We start from the raw sequence: 18,038 nt of genomic DNA, 5'->3' as shown, positions 1-18,038 counted from the left end.
ACTGGCTCAAAAGTGTATTTGAGGTTAGTTCACCTGAAAATGAAAAAGATGATATTTTGAATAGTGCGTGTAATCAAATAGTCTCTTCTTTTATATTCAACATAAAGCGACTCATACAGGTTTAGAACGACATGAAGGCGAGTAAATGATGACAATTTTCATTTTTGGGTAACTGTCCCTTTAAGAATCAGACTACTCTGGATGTGGTGTGGTTTTGATTCACTAGGACTCATTTAAAAGAATCATTTGTATAAGAACCGGTTCAATCACACTATTTGAGCAGTACGTTTTAGATTTACACAGATGACGACTCGAAAGTCCGTTGCTTGTGCTTTGTGTATCATCATTCACTAAAAATAATTAGTTCAAATGAGTCATTCGTTCAGGATTCGGTTGGATCAGTCCAGTCGGTTCGGTGTTTTTGTTTTTTTTTTTGATTCAAGGGAATAATGTAAAGAATAATTTGCTCAAGAATCAGACTACTCTGGATATGCAGCATATTTTTGAATCACTAAAAATTGGTTGTGCTGCACGGTTTTGATTCACTAGTTCCAACACAAAAGAGTCGCTAAAGGAATCAATTGCATCACACCATTTTCCCAACTCTCAATCCCAGTTGCTTTAGAATACAAATCTACTGGTATAAAAAAAAAAATGACTGTGCAAAATGATTTTGCTGTTGATTCTATTTCATTTCATTCTCCTGAAGTCAAGCGCTGAGCTCGCAGCTGATTGGTCAGTCTTTAATATAAACAGGTTTTGACACTTCCAGTAGACGCAGCCTAAAGCCGTTGTGTCGTGATTGGATGTGTCACCACACACCTCTGGTTTACTCGGGGTGTAAGAGAGGCTCAAACCCAACATCTCACACAATAACCCTCCTGAATTCATCATGCATGGGTCATATTATGTCCTGAATGATCAATGGAAGCTGCGTCTCTCATATGGCTAATCGCATTAGTGTGTTTCTCTGGGTGTGAGAGAGGCTGGCGTTTAGCGCCGATGCTGTGCCTGTGGCGCAGACGTTTAACACCATCACTCCAGCGCCAGGCCTTCTGACAGAGGAGAGACAGGCGAGAACGAGAGAAGGGAGAGAGCCCAACCACAGAGACTCTTACCCCATCTCTCGATCATGGCACGCACACACCAAAATTGATGAAATGTTCACAACTGATGGCGCTTGTGGCCAATAAACAGAGCGCTTTTGGCTCCGCTGCAGTCTCCAGACGCTTGACTACTGCAAAATCTTCTGAACCGACTAGTTTTATACAGATGAGTTCTGGCAGACTGCTAATGAAGTATAAGTGCTGTATTATTGAACAGCGAGGCCTGTGGGAAAGGAAGTTCTTACCTATGGTGCAGTTGGCTGTAATCTTCCTCCGTTTGGGGTTGTGTCGCAGCAGCTCCAGCTCTCGTTTTGTAGGCTCCCACATTGAATATTTCTCTCCAATACCTGATTATATAAATATATTAACATTGATAATAATCAGAAATGTTTCTGATTGTGACACTGAAGACTGGAGGAAAGATGCTGAAAATACAGCTGCACATCACAGAAATAAATTACAGTTTAATAGATATTCATATAGAAAAGGGTGTTTTAAACTGTGATAATATTAAAATAATTTTTTACTATATTTTTGATCTAATAAATGGAGACTTGGTGAGCACAAGATATACATATATATATATATATATATATATATATATATATATATATATATATACACACACACACACACTCAAAATGTTTTGAAGAGTATTGTATATATTCTAGTTAGGGCTTGTCTAAAATTAAACTTATTTATACATAATTTGGCCTGATTTATCTGAGCGTTCAGTTTTTAAGTGAAAAGCATCGGTGGATAATTTTGGCTGTGTCACAGCATGAGCTCGGATCAATAAGGCCTACGATCAAAGCAGCTCAAAATGCAATGACGTCACTGCTGTATTTGTGAATGTCATGACAAAGGCAGAGCAAATTATTTAAACGAAACCTGAGTAAAACTTGCATAAAAAAAATCAGAACGCCATTATCTTCTAAATTTCCTTCAGCACACACAAAACTGGTTTAGCACTGTTGCATTTTACAATTAAGCAGATTCAATAGAAAGAAAAATTAGTCATAATCGGTGTCCGAAACCAAACACACACTCTCGCCCTCCTGTGGCTTCTAACATTCATTTTCTGAATTATCAGGCCCTTAAGCTACAGGCCAAGTTGAACTACATTATGCATAAGAGAAGGGGGGGACCTACCTTGCAATTTCCACGCTTTTCTTTGTTCTTCTTTGGCAATCTGCTCCATGTCTTTGTCGTATATGTAGTCTTGGCACACAAAGCAATATATTCCACCGTACAAAAGGTCTATAGCTGAATAAGAGAAGAAGAACAACACAGGAACCTATTAGAGGCCTTTCGCATCTTCCCGTATCTGTCCTGTAAATATGGATGAGGCATTAAGGAAGCATTGCAAGCAGCGCAGCAAATCTGCCTCCTTTAATAAGTGATGGGAATAATAATTAGGGTGCAGCACAGAAAACATCCATCGCTGCTTGTGCCACGAGTCCTCTGTGAAATGTCATAGCGAGCATTGCGATCGCAACACAGACCTGTAATTGTGAATGAGGATTACGAGTTATCGTTCGTGAATGCTCGTCCCTCCATTTCTCCGAGCCTGCAGCATCAGTACCTGTTTTTCAGTTCTCATGGCAACCAAACGATGGTGTGTTTCACACAGAAGCACTAAATGTTCGCAGGTGGAGCGCAGCAGCGGGGACGGACGTCTATTTGTGACACGGCACTGAAACACAGCCCAGCACAAGCTGCAGAGAGGAGACTATGAGGCTTTTAGTGGCTTTCAGTGCAGAGAGACTAACAGCTGAATGTTAGCATGGCTATATTATTGTCCAAGTCTTATTGTCCAACTGGCAGGACTTTAACAATCAGCACAGACATTTGATAAATGTTTAAAACTGACCCTATCTTTCTACATAAATGTACTTAGTCTTATGTTTATGGTTTATTAGTGCAAAAAAATGCCTGCATTATACAAATGCAACAAAATGCAATCGGAAAAATAAAATTAGCTAGAGCCCAACCGATATGGGTTTTTGGGGGGGCCGATACGGATACCGATATTGGGGGGTAAAATAAGGCCGATATTTAAAAATAAGGCAGATATTTATTTATTTATTTTATATATATATAGGCTGATTTCTTTGAGTATATTATAGTACAGTATCAATTAGTGGTCAACCGATATATCACCATGGCCGATATATCTGCCGATATTTGTCATTTTTCAAGTATCGCCACTGGTCATTAAGTTTTTCTGCTTGGCCGATGTGATCCACACACACACACACACACACACATTTTTTTTGTAATGATGACTCAGATGTGGTGATCAAACACTTATAAAATGACTTGACTGATATTTTAATGGAGGTAGGGCATTTAACAATTAAAAAATAAACCTTATTATCCAAAATGAGTCTGACATTGAAGAGTAAAGTTTAAGTTCATTCCTTGAAGTTTATTTCCCTTCGGAAAATTCATGTGACAAGCTCATATCGGCCGATAAAACCAGCAAAACGATATATCGGTCGAGCTCTAATATTAGCCAACATATTAGGGTTGTACTAATCGTGTACTAATGACCACAATCCAATCAAATCCTACTGGAGAAATACCTTTCCCCCCTTTTTATATTCCTCTAAATTATTTCGGTTGCACTCACAAATGCATTCGGTCTTAGCAAAATGTGTCTGAAAAAAAAGTTGATATTTTTATGATTGTATATTCCTATTATTAAACTAATCCTGTTCAATCTAGAATAATCAATAATAATAATAATTTTTACCATGGTGATTGGCATTTAAAAAAGAAAAGAAAGAAAAAAGTGTAACTATTAATGCTGCTTGCTAAAGCGTATAATTAGTTACCTTTGGGCTTTAAAATTGGGATTTCTCTGCTAAATCAACTGATGGACAGAGCTAGGACCACATTGTTTCTTTTCATTTCAGTTTACATCACAATATGCAAGAAAAGGCTGTCAATATAGTGATTTTATTACAACTTTGACAGTATTTTAAAGCATTTTCATCTATTTTTTAAAGACAGTGGTCATGCATGATGGCTTTAAACACTATTTGGATTAGACAAGCAGAAAAGAGAGAAGTAGCATGAGAAAATGTGCACGCACACACACACACACGCACCATCAGATGAATAAACCAAAAGCATAGCAGGCCTTCAGGTAACCATGGGAACCAGTGCAGGAAAAAGAGGAAAGAGCACCAAGATCAAACCTGACAAGTGTGAGCCGACGAAACAGAAGACCATCTAAATAAACCTGAACAACAGATGCACAAAACGAAGCCGGCTCATTCAGACTTAATTACTCCCCGTTTGTCTTTAGAGAATAATCACAGTTTTCCTCCTCGGGAGCTGTGCTCGTTCACAGATATCCCTTGTACACAGGCTAACCTAATTAAATGTTCAATCAAACCCCGAGGGGAGCTCGACACACACGAGCGATGGGTGATACTGCGGATGCGTTATGACGCCTGCGGCACGAGAAACCATAAACCATCACCTGGAGCCAAACAAACCACACTGGATCAGCAGCGAGGGACTTCATTTATTCATCAAGAGACATATGAGATGCTTAAGAGTCCAACAGCAGCACACTATGAGTCCGCACGGCCATCTGTGAATGATGCACTACAGAAACAGACTGACTTTCCAAAATAATATACATCAGAAGGTAATCCCAAGGAGATATTGTGTGTCTGTGTTCATACACAAGGAAATCCCAAAGGATGCAGACTGAGACGAGACGTCAGCTTTGTATCTCGAGGTAGAAAGTGATTCAATTCCTCACGTATAGCTCAGATTTTGGGTTTTTCCAAACAGGTGGGTGATGAAGTCTATGCTACCGCCGCGAGTCACACATTCACACGCTGGGACGATCATCCCCTCGCACACTATAATTACCCACACTCCCGTCTGTTTGCGCTTCTTATTTGTTTGTTGTCGGAGGGTGGCACCCATCCTCATTAAAACAGAGGGGATAATTACATGCCAGCGATGCATTAAGGAGCTGGGACCCCTTCCAAACATCTGCGGCCGGATCTGTGCACTTGCTGCTTCTTGCTCGAGAGGACGATCAAGATTTTGGAGCAGACGTGAAACTGGGTTTTGAAGGGGCCTATGATTTCGATGCCGATATCAAGAACATACTTGTGTTATCCAGTCGTAAAAATGTCATTTAAAGTTTAAACGTTTTTCCGTGTTTTAATTTTATCAGTATACCTTTGTGGTGCACCACTGTGTTTACCAAAAAGGAATATTTTTTTATTACCGTATTTTTTGGACTATAAGTCGCACCGGACTATAAGTCGCATTTATTTAGAACCAAGAACCAAGAGAAAACATTACCGTCTCCAGCCACGAGAGGGCGCTCTATGTGTTCAGTGTAGACTACAGGAGAACTGAGCAGCATAGAGCGCCCTCTCGTGGCTGGAGACGGTAATGTTTTCTCTTGGTTCATTTCTCTCAGTTCATTTCTGTGGGTTCATGTCAAATTAATTTTGATAAGTTGCACCTGACTATAAGTCGCAGGACCAGCCAAATTATGAAAAAAAGTGCGACTTAATAGTCCGGAAAATACAGTATTTGGTATTAAGTTTTTTACCATAATTAAATTTAATTGTTAGTTAAGTTAAAATTGCAACCCTCAATTATTTACATTTTTAGCTATTTTTTTCATGTAAAACTATTACATTTTAAGAAATTCATTGATTAGACATGCGCTTTGTTTATTAAAATTTAATGAACCCATTAAAATGGAATCCAGAAAAAATAAAAAATAAATAATAATAATAATAATAATATATAAAATCATAAATATATCACTCCAAAAATAATTTCTCACTGTTTATAATAATCAAAAATCCAGAAATGTAAACAAACAAGACGGAATTTCAGAGTAAAAATGTAAAAAAAAAAACATTTTTATACCTTTTACATTATTGTAAAAACACTTAAGTTGTTAAAGATTAATTAAATCAAATGGTTACACATGCTTTGAGCATTATAAAAAATTCATCTAATCTAATAAAACAGATTATATAGGGCCATAGTTTTGGTGCAAGTAGAGCTGAGCTACTGAATCAAATCAGAATATCTCTGCTCAATATTCAGCGTGCATCTAGAGACCTGATGAAGCGTTGTGACTGTGTGTCCTTTATTCATCAGCTCCATCTGAGCTGTAATCGAGGCGATGGCGTGCTCTATTTTCTGTCCGTGTGGGAGCGAGTCTTACCTTAGAGAAGCAGAGATGTCTCTGTGTGCGTCTTACCTAGGTTGTGTCTCTTGTTTTTGGCGTGATCGTGGATGTGTTTCTTGCTGAAGCAGCCGAAGAACACACAGTGGAGACAGGAGTGAAGCCGATTCAAATGAGCCCCACACAGGTGACACACGCATGACTTCGCCTGGGAACAAAAGAGAAAGAGAGACAGGCGTTTAGTTACGTGTGACGTCAAAATAACTAGCTGGTAGACTGTCTGAACCACTAGAAGTCCCATCGATTTTCTCTAAGAAGAAACCTCTTCAGATGCCATTCTTAGAGAGTTAGACAACAACTCCTGTCCTACAAAAGGATAAATAAGTCAATAACTACAACATTTAGGCCAATGCACAAAGAAGAGGAGAAAACAAAGTCAGTATCCCATTGCTGAAGGTTGTGCTTTGGTGGCTATAGAAACAGTGCTTTAAAGAGATATGAACATTTTGCAATTACCTTAAATTACACCATGCCAAAAACGACCATCTTTAAAAGACTATGACCGATGTCACTAAACTAATATAAATGAAATTCAACTATTCTTAAAACCATGTATTATACGTAATATTAACAACACTGCAAAAACTGAAAATTAAAAAAAAGATCTTTAAATTAAACAATAATATAGAACTTAATTTACACTTTAGTTAAATATAAATAAGTATACATATAATAAATATTTAATTAAACGAACGAATAAAAAGGTTACTTTAATTATATACATTAATAAGTTGTTACTACATAAAAACATAAATACATAAATACTACATCTCATAAAAATTAACACAATTTAATATTTTATCTCAACTTTTCAAATAATTAGAAGCTGCATTAATACATACAGTAAATAATATATATGGTTGAATAATATAAACCATTTACCCATGCATTTTTTTATTCATAGTACATATATATATACAGTTTTGTTCAAAATAATAGCAGTACAATGTGACTAACCAGAATAATCAAGGTTTTTAGTATATTTTTTATTGCTACGTGGCAAACAAGTTACCAGTAGGTTCAGTAGATTCTCAGAAAACAAACAAGACCCAGCATTCATGATATGCACGCTCTTAAGGCTGTGCAATTGGGCAATTAGTTGAAAGGGGTGTGTTCAAAAAAATAGCAGTGTCTACCTTTGACTGTACAAACTCAAAACTATTTTGTACAAACATTTTTTTTTTTCTGGGATTTAGCAATCCTGTGAATCACTAAACTAATATTTAGTTGTTTGACCACAGTTTTTTAAAACTGCTTGACATCTGTGTGGCATGGAGTCAACCAACTTGTGGCACCTCTCAGCTGTTATTCCACTCCATGATTCTTTAACAACATTCCACAATTCATTCACATTTCTTGGTTTTGCTTCAGAAACAGCATTTTTGATATCACCCCACAAGTTCTCAATTGGATTAAGGTCTGGAGATTGGGCTGGCCACTCCATAACATTAATTTTGTTGGTTTGGAACCAAGACTTTGCCCGTTTACTAGTGTGTTTTGGGTCATTGTCTTGTTGAAACAACCATTTCAAGGGCATGTCCTCTTCAGCATAGGGCAACATGACCTCTTCAAGTATTTTAACATATGCAAACTGATCCATGATCCCTGGTATGTGATAAATAGGCCCAACACCATAGTAGGAGAAACATGCCCATATCATGATGCTTGCACCTCCATGCTTCACTGTCTTCACTGTGTACTGTGGCTTGAATTCAGAGTTTGGGGGTCGTCTCACAAACTGCCTGTGGCCCTTGGACCCAAAAAGAACAATTTTACTCTCATCAGTCCACAAAATGTTCCTCCATTTCTCTTTAGGCCAGTTGATGTGTTCTTTGGCAAATTGTAACCTCTTCTGCACATGCCTTTTTTTTAACAGAGGGACTTTGTGGGGGATTCTTGAAAATAGATTAGCTTCACACAGACGTCTTCTAACTGTCACAGTACTTACAGGTAACTCCAGACTGTCTTTGATCATCCTGGAGGTGATCATTGGCTGAGCCTTTGCCATTCTGGTTATTCTTCTATCCATTTTGATGGTTGTCTTCCGTTTTCTTCCACGTCTCTCTGGTTTTGCTCTCCATTTTAAGGCATTGGAGATCATTTTAGCTGAACAGCCTATCATTTTTTGCACCTCTTTATAGGTTTTCCCCTCTCTAATCAACTTTTTAGTCAAAGTACGCTGTTCTTCTGAACAATGTCTTGAACGACCCATTTTCCTCAGCTTTCAAATGCATGTTCAACAAGTGTTGGCTTCATCCTTAAATAGGGGCCACCTGATTCACACCTGTTTCTTCACAAAATTGATGACCTCAGTGATTGAATGCCACACTGCTATTTTTTTGAACACACCCCTTTCAACTAATTCAACTAATTGCCCAATTGCACAGCCTTAAGAGCGTGCATATCATGAATGCTGGGTCTCATTTGTTTTCTGACAATCTACTGAACCTACTGGTAACTTGTTTGCCACGTAACAATAAAAAAATATACGAAAAACCTTGATTATTCTGGTTAGTCACATTGTACTGCTATTATTTTGAACAATACTGTATATATATATATATATATATGCACAGAATAATCATTTATAATAAACACTAAAATCAGTCCCACCCTAATTTGTTTTCTTTTTTTAAGAAGCCATTTAACTCGAATATGCATCACAGCAGAAAAAAAACAATTCCAATTTCTGTTTCATGCCGCATTGAAATATTAATGCAAAAAATAGAATGCTGAAGAAAAACTGATTTAACTCTTCAACCTCCAGAAGCCTACTCTCAACAGCATGACTTCACGCTTCAGTCTTTAACAGCTCGCTCTGCCTTTACCTCCTTTCATCAGAGTAATACGATCAGAGACGTGGAGGGAGAGAGGCCTGTGAAAAAGAGGCTAATATCATTAAGCATTACAGCAATATGAGATTTCAAGTTCTGCTCGTGTTATATGGAAGCAAAAGGAAAGGCTTGATGTGATGGCCGTGCATCTCGACCCAGATCCACAGCTTCACCACGCCCAGACACTAAAACACTGGTGTGCAAAACAGCGCACTACACTTCTGCAGCGCACTGCGCTTGTATGCAAATGATCTGGGAGTAGAAGAGCGGTTATAATGCACAGGGAAAACAGTGCAGTGAATGCATTTAGCTTGTGACAAAAGCCACAAGTTTATTATACTGCATTTAAAAGAATCACTTTTATTAGACCTGCAACATACAGCATTGCATAATGCATGCAGTTTCACATACTATTTTTAAAAAAACGTATGCAGTAAACGGTACAAAAGGCTTCATTTAATTTGCATTTAAGAGTAAAACAAAAACCAAATATATTGTGTGAAAATAATACACATCTTTGCATGCATCACTGATACTCAACACCAGACAATCTTTTATAAAACACTATTTTCTGGTGTAGGAATCTTAGAGCATTATTATATTTTGGGCAAAAATGTTTTGCCTTCACGTTGTAGATTGTATAAGAACAGATTTATTTTAGTTTATTTGTTTTTTCTTTTGTAAATAATGCACAGGGAACAAAACGACTTAAGCGGGGGGGGGGGGGTGGGCGGACAAGAAAAGGCTTCCCTAATAAAGTAGTTTATTTAAAATGCATTTATTCATAATAATCATATGCCAATATCGTCTTTATGAACGACCATAACACATCGAGTTTTCCATTTTTACTTGAAAATGGTGTTTTGTAAACGCCCCCTTAGTCATCAAACTCCGCCCCCACAAGATCACGCTCATCTGCATACACTGTTGAAAGCCACGCCCACATCTCAACATCCAATCAACAACCTCAAGCCCCACCCTTTATTTTCTCAGTAATCCATTACACTGGAATAAAAGATCTGTCGCTACTTCCGTAACATCGCGACTTCAATGAAAAAAACAAAGCTAAAATAAAAATACTATTAAACCGATATAATAAAAACTCTCAAAGATCTAACCTTTTATGCAAGCTATGTTTCGCAGTGCTGTGTGAAAGCACCTACATTCACTAATGCAGTAAACTGAACGCTAGCGTTTCATTCGGACTCTCCACATCTCCTGATCACGCGTCATTTCTTCTTTACATCTACAGTACTCCTCCTCTCCTCCTCAGATGCCTCTCTCTCTCTCATCCTACACACAGAGCATCAGCAGGTCCTCTCTGCGCTCTCCTGCTGGGGGTGATGCTGTAATGTTGAATGAGATGCATTGATCAGGACCTCATCTGAGACGAGGGTGTGGGGCTGAAACACACGGCAAGAAGGATCAGCTTCCTCCTACAAGATCCACTGCAGGATCCACACACACACACACACACACACACACACACACACAGAGAGAGTCTATTTTTGCAGCTTGCTGGCATTCATATGTAATAGAAAACCCTTTAAATGGCAACGAAGCAGCAGATGCCTGCAGTCACCTGCAAGAGAATAAAAAATAATACAAAAATAAAATTCTAAATATATAAAACATGGAAAATGAATAAACAAAAAAAAAGTGCAATAAAAAATTAAATGGGAGGGATAAATATGATTAAATAATGCAAAATATCCTAAAATAGGGGGAATAAATGGGAGAGATAAAAACAACATCAGAATGTAAAATAAAATAGGACCGTTAACGATTAAAAGTGTAAAAAAAAAAAATTATATATATATATATATATATATATATATATATATATATATATATATATATATATATATATATATATATATATATATATATGAGGGATACATAAAAAAGTATTTTTTTTTATACATTTAAATTAATCAAAATAAAATAAAACAGAAATAAATGATTAGATAAATCTAAAACAAAATACAGATAAATAAAAAGTCATTAATAAAACCGCAGTGCTGATATGATGTTAAAGCAAGTTTCCACTCAATGGGTTTTGAACAAGTTTTTCTTAAACTAGTCAGTGAGGTGACTATCTTTGCTTTAGGGCTACATAAACAATGATTTTTTTCTAATAAAGCGAGATCTTCATTTGAATAATCCAGACAACAATTCTTAAAATCTCAGTCTCAGTCTCTTGTTGGATGTCTATTTATATCGAACACTGCCCGTCCTGTTAAACTAACTCAACCCACTGCGCAGTCTGGACCTGTTATTAATCATCCAAGTTAACATTTTAAGGAAACATACAATGCATCCAGTGTGGTCCGATTCAAAAACTAATGACTCATGACTCAAATGAGCCGGATCTTTTTAGTGAATCAGAATCGAATCCAAACAGAATGGGGCGGATGACATCATCAGAGGACGGAGAGAAGGGCTCCTCTGTTATATCCAGAGCCCAGACGTGATGCTGACTCAATAAAACAGGCTTCAAAAGAGAGAGAGTCCAGCTCCAGTGGCTCTGATTGGACAGATCCAGAGAACCAAGCAGCAGTGTCATCCTGTGTGCGGCTCACAGACCAATCAACAGAGTCCTGAGGAGATCCATCACAGAATCACTTTATTTCACTCGGGCTGAAAGTCAGCATATGTTTGAGAAGCAAGCACCCCTCTCCGACTAATTGGACCAAAGTGCCACACTAAATGTAAAGCAACCAATCCCTTAATATTAAAAATATATATATTTTGGTGCAAAGACTTAGATGAACTCCTAATGTAAAAAAAAAAAACATAAAAATGCTAAAGCGACTAATCTCTCCTAAAAAATAAATAAAACTGTGGATAAATAAGGTAAATTAAATGGTAAAAGTGTGCTTTTTTATAGTTTTTTTTTTTAATCCCTGACTGATTTTACTAATTGTAATTAGTTCATATTTCTAGAAAGTATTTATTTTTATTTTAGAGTATTTTTTTTAGTTAGTTTTAGTCTTTTTAAAATGTCTACATGTTTTTTTATTTATTTTTTTATACTAACTAGATGAAAAAAGAAAAAAAGAATGCCCTGAAATATGTATGTGTATGCACATCTCTATATGTGTGTGCTTGTGTCATTTTATTTTTTGAGGGGGGTTGGTTGGCCGAGGAGAAATAAAAGCTACATACTATATAAACCAGTTTCGATCCACCAATCACATCGGCTCTCACGGTTTCTATGGCAACTGAGCATCCAATCAGCGGCTCACTGCTGTGTTTCCAAGATCAAAAGTGAAGGAGGAGGCGTGTGGGTGATGAGGAGAGGAGAAACAATGATGATAACAGAGGGATGACAGTTCAAACACATGCAGATGAGGGACGGGGACGCCTCGGAGCGGCTAAAGAAACCAGATCGGCTGAGAGAGAGAGAGAGAGAGAGAGAGAGAGAGAGAGAGGGCGAGAGAGAGAGCGAGAGAGCGAGAGAGAGAGAGAGAGAGAGAGGGCGAGAGAGAGAGAGCGCACTGGGAGTGTGGGGCTGCACCACAACACATCAGTGGAGAGGGCCTGTCAATTACCCAGAATCCCCTTGTGCTGAAGGACTGCTTCTGAATGGGACATGGAGCATCATTACAGACCAGCCCTCGTCTGCAATTAAACACTCATCAGAGGAACTCCAGCTCCTCAAGATACCCATCAGGCAACTCAAGTCAGAAATGACATTAAAAATAATACTAAAAAAAATAATAATAGAGAAAAATTATACATTTATTGGTGGGCAATATGACCAAAATCACGATGACTAATATATATATATATATATATAAATATAAAAGAGAGAGCGAGATGCGGTATAATAATTTTATTTTTAAAGGTTGTTTTTAATACCACCAAAATGTCACTTGTTTGCACCAATACAAGTAAAATTTCATGGTTCTTGATACCAACTTCTATAAATATATACAATATGTATATTTAATGATGGTTGGCTGAAACTATTATTAATATTATCATCATTATTCACTACTGTTATAGTTTTATTTTAAACATGACGCTTGCTGTGGTCTGTGACGCATCAGTACAAACCAAACTACACACGTGAAGTGAGCTGAACCTCCAAAATGTGATTTCAGTGATCAGATCAATAAGAGATTTAGTCCTTCACTTCTCAGATGATCCGAGGATAAAAACAGCATAAACCAGGCCAGAGATGTGAAGCCAAGCTGAGGTGAACACAAGCACATACAATAAATAAATGAAGACACCCGCAGGCGTTCTGCATGTGTAATGAACGATCTGTTCACCTGCTGATAGAGCAAAGCAGACACGTCTTCTACGTGAAGCTCATAAAGAGACTCGGCATGATCAGTGTTTGGTTAAACAGAACGAGAAGCGAGGCGTCATCACATCGTATAACAGGTTTTTACAAGAACCTCCTACTTAGATGTGAGGAGACTGCTTGATTGACAGCTGAAGTGACCAATCAGAGATCGCTGTATTTGTGTGTGACATTTAGGGCAGGAAACTCTGAAGCATCTCAATCATTGATTATATATAAAATAAAATAAAAACGATCAATTGCAAATGTGATATTGATTTTATAAAATGGTCTAATAAGCAAGTAAATATTAACTTATATTTTACAGTTTGTGTTTTTGCTCCATTTCGTCAAGAAAAAGTTACAAAAAGCCACAGCAGAACAGCGTATGCAGGGTTTTGTTACTGAATCAGTCAAGCGTTTGAACGAATCAGTTGAATGAATGATTCAATGACTCACTCATGCAGTGATCTGCTGCCACCTACTGGCGAGTTTAGGTTTATATTTAAAGTATATTTTGCTTTTTTTCTCCAAAATCTTTTTAAAAATCCGTTTTTCATTTATATAGATATCAGAACATTATTTAATTTCAGGTTAATTGCCTTCATGTCCTATATTGAACAGTCTGTGTAAATGCATCTAAATGCCACTTCAGATGCAGATTATGTGCATCAAACTAATTTTGCTGACAGTGATTTAATTATAGTTTCGCACAACTTGAATTTATTGATTAAATTTAAGAATTTGATATGCGAGACAATGCACACATTTAATTAGGTTAGAAAAACCAATTAAAGTTACTGAAAAAAAAAAAGTTACCTTTAAAGCATCGCACAGAATATAAAGAACATCAAAAGCTTTGAGAGTCAGCAATCCTAAACCTGCCAAAATAACACGCTCAGCAAAATATCATCTAATTATTAAAATAGTTTAAAAATCATATATCGCACACCCCTAGTCTAAAGCAAGCTTGCTGTTCTGATCTTTAATATCTGCATTCCTAAACTGAAATAATGATTTTATGATATTTACAAGGCACTCCTTCACCAGTTTTGGGGAGATCTGATCTTGGCACACTTCACCAGGGATGCATTCAGCATTTTTTCAATGCTGTTAAGATGCATTTCCATCGTAAACACATCTGAACATCTCTTGGTCCACATTAAATTGAATAAACGGTGATGTTTCCATGAGAACAGTAAGTGCATGTGAATGGGAGCTTGTGGTTTCTGTCCAGCGTTGTGAGTGATATGCATCAGCCGGTCAGCACTGGTGCAAATGCATCCAAAGGCCTTCCCCAAACATTAAATGAGCTCCTCATATTCCTGTTGTCCCTTCATCCGTTTTCTGAGAACTTACGATCATGACAGCATGTTAAATGTGACCTAAGATGGGTAAATCCTTCTTATTGTACATGTCTAAACTTGGCATTAAATAAACATGAGAACAGCGGGCGTGTCTAAAAGGTCAGATGTGGTGTAACAGCCCAAATTACCGTTTACCAAAGACAATTGGATTGCAAAGAGAACAAACACATGCAATATGCTATAATAATAATAATATGCATGCATTGAAATAGAGCTCACCAGCTTTGACCTTTGAGTGTTTGTGTGCCGAGATTATAGATTCAAATGATTTGTGATTAATTAAGCTTGAAGTAGCACCACCTTCTAAAAGAATAAAACACAATGCAGTGAGAAAACATCATCCTTGACCTCAATTGTGCCAATGAGTCACGCAACCCTGAGTGAAGCAGATGTAACCTGACGCAACATGACGCCATTCACCCTTCATTAGCGTCTTACTACCAAAGATTTGTCCATACATTGATTGTTATCAGTATTTATTTGATATATTAACCTGGCCAGCATGTGAGACTGACGTTTCTTTCAGAAGAAAGCACGAGGAGACACACATATATGGAGGAGGTGGCATTTGATTCGAATGAATCATGAATCATTTCAAGATATTAACTCTGTTTTTTTGGTTGGGTGAGGATAGTTCGTTATTAAGCGGTCATCTGATGCCAAATGCTTCGCCATCACAGAAAAGTGATGAACTATGACTAATTTCAGACTTGAATCAGTTCTTCCGAACACTTTGCTTTGACGAATCTACTCTAAATAACGAATCAGTTATTCACACCTAGATGTTCCACTCGAGTTTCAAAACATCTTTGCTTGAAGAGTTTTAAACCATTAAAACCAAACTAACCACCTTTGATAGGATTAATTATGGTCTTTTATTTGAAGCAAAAGACAAAAGTACAAGACTGTACAATAACTGAACTGAAAACGACGGATAAATAGAAAACTATTGATTTAAACATGGTGTTTAGGCACATAGAAAGAGCGTGTTCTCAGATTTATTGCAAAATATTCATATATACACAAATATTATAAGTGCTTCATGTGAGTGGTTGGACGTTTCAGTTCTTTTGACGTGATTTACTGTTTTTGTTCTCTGATTGGTGGAGGTTTGCTGCAGAATCATGGGTAATGTAGTCTCTAGGAACATCGCTGGTAATCACTATTATTAAAAAAATTACGTTGAAATAATGCAGACTGGTGGCTTCAACAAAAGCATACAGCATTGATTAACAACCTTGTAGCTCACAGTAAGTCTGTCTATAATAGTTTTAAGGTTGTTGTTAAAAATCAATTTCTCTATGGAAAAAAATGAACAAACTGTTACACCAATAATGAGAGTCGTCATCGTAATTCCATGAGTTCGTTGTCTGTTGAAGCGCATATATATATATATATATATATATATATATATATATATATATATATATATATATATATATATATATATATATATATATATATATAAATAAAATTAGTTTAGGTTTGTATACCCGGATCAAGATGTTTTCGTTATAAATAAACGGTTTTGAATTCATGCGGTTCAAAAAAATAAAACGGATTTCTGTTCAAATAACCGATTCAGTACGGTTCGTGACGAATCACTTAACCCGATTCAAACGATTCACTGAACCGATCCGATTCAAAAGAACCACTGAATCACGAATCGATATCAGAGACTCCATCATGGACGTGTTAAAATAGACTGAGATGTTTAGACAGTCAACATGAATCGTTGGTCCTGCCACACAACAGTCATGTTAGGCCTGGCTTCAGAAAACGTTTCGGTGAGATCCAAGGGATGTGTCGCATGAATCCCAACGACTCATTAGACTCGTCCAGCCCTATGAAACCAATGCAGAGAGAGACTGCGCATAACACATAGAGATGGACGCGGATCCATATCCCTCCCTCGGTGAAAATAAATCACGTTAGCTCGAGAATCACACATCCGTTTGTGTTTGAGAGGGTAATGCGACTTGTCCCACAGCACTGGGCTCTTGTGTGTTTTATTTACCTTGCGTTTCCTGGTTTCGAGCGAGCCGCTCCACACAAAGCACTGGTATATAACCCGCAGATTCTGCTTCCAGTTGTCCACTTTGAACGCGTTCACATGGGAGCACCCTGCCGGACTCATGACACAACCCTCATCCGAGTTCCTCTGTGTTTCAGCGATGAAATCAGCTCAACTGGAGTCACGACGAGAATTAACGTTATCCAGCGATTGTTCCGTTTCGCCAAGCCACGACAGGGTCGAAGATGCGTGGCTTACACATGCGGAGAGTGTTTCTCGACACCCTTGTTTCACGAAAGTGCCATCCCTGACAATAATTAATCACGAAGGATTGTGGTAAAACTGAGCACACTCTGATATTGTGTTTTCTAAAGTCGGCTGTTTTAATGGACGGCAATGGAATTCAACTGAGCACCGTGGGCGACGCAAGCCTTGCGAGCTTAAACGCCGATTGGTGGACGTCTTGCGATCCGTGGCTGCGATTGGCCAGCGCCCGTGCCATTTCCGTTAAACTCCCGCCCGCTTTCGAGAACTCTCAAATGTGATTGGCTGACGCGACCGCTTGTCTTTTTTTCAAAGACTTGTAGGCTGGTGGAGCGCCTGTGATTGGTTGTGTCGCGGCTCGCGTCGGTCCGTCTGTTCTTGTTGGTTATGTCATTAAAGTAGAAAACACATAGTCCGCATGCATTCAGATGCGGAGTGAAACTGGAGCGGATCTCTCCTTAATGGAAACGGAAGTAGAATATTTAATAACGACTGGTTGGATGAACCAGACAACACAATTGAATCATAAATGATGAAACAAAAAAAAGTAGTTGATTACTTGTATGAGTGACACTTTTGTCTTTAACATTTTAGACCAAAAACAAATGTAGTTTTGTTTAAAAATGTTTTAAAAGAAGCCTGTTTGCAGCTAAATTGAAATCAAATAATACAAACTTCATTTTTATGATCTAATTCAGACACAATAATATAATGCATTCCTCTCAAAAAATAAATTAAAAAAAATAAGATGAAATAAAAGCATCCTAAAATCTTTAATTCATTTTTTATAAGTAATATTACAGTAAAGTTATTTGAAATTTAACCTCATATTTTATGACCTAATAGTGACATAAGAATAAAAGACATTCCTCTCAAGAAATATCTCAATACATTTAATAAATTACTAATAAATA

General features: G+C 37.3%; 1 protein-coding gene across 2 annotated transcripts in view; it reads right to left on the bottom strand.

Annotated features, from left to right (window-relative positions):
* LOC113112053 (ubiquitin carboxyl-terminal hydrolase 22-like) overlaps nucleotides 1-17,398 on the bottom strand; it is a 30,321-nt gene extending 12,923 nt beyond the window's left edge. Inside the window, exons 1-4 of one of the 2 annotated variants that reach the window (XM_026277423.1) lie at nucleotides 16,864-17,398; nucleotides 6,367-6,499; nucleotides 2,259-2,372; nucleotides 1,352-1,453 (exon numbers count right to left, since the gene is read on the bottom strand). In XM_026277423.1, coding sequence (XP_026133208.1) covers nucleotides 1,352-1,453; nucleotides 2,259-2,372; nucleotides 6,367-6,499; nucleotides 16,864-16,983 — 469 coding nt within the window. In that variant the 5' untranslated portion in view covers nucleotides 16,984-17,398. The remainder of the gene's footprint in view (nucleotides 1-1,351; nucleotides 1,454-2,258; nucleotides 2,373-6,366; nucleotides 6,500-16,863) is intronic. The other variant, XM_026277425.1, reaches the window with a different exon arrangement.
* Nucleotides 17,399-18,038: the final 640 nt, after the last annotated feature.

This window comes from Carassius auratus, chromosome 12 (assembly GCF_003368295.1).
Source record: "Carassius auratus strain Wakin chromosome 12, ASM336829v1, whole genome shotgun sequence".
In the NCBI taxonomy this organism is placed as follows: Eukaryota; Metazoa; Chordata; class Actinopteri; order Cypriniformes; family Cyprinidae; genus Carassius; species Carassius auratus.
This window is presented reverse-complemented; position numbering and strand designations above follow the sequence as displayed.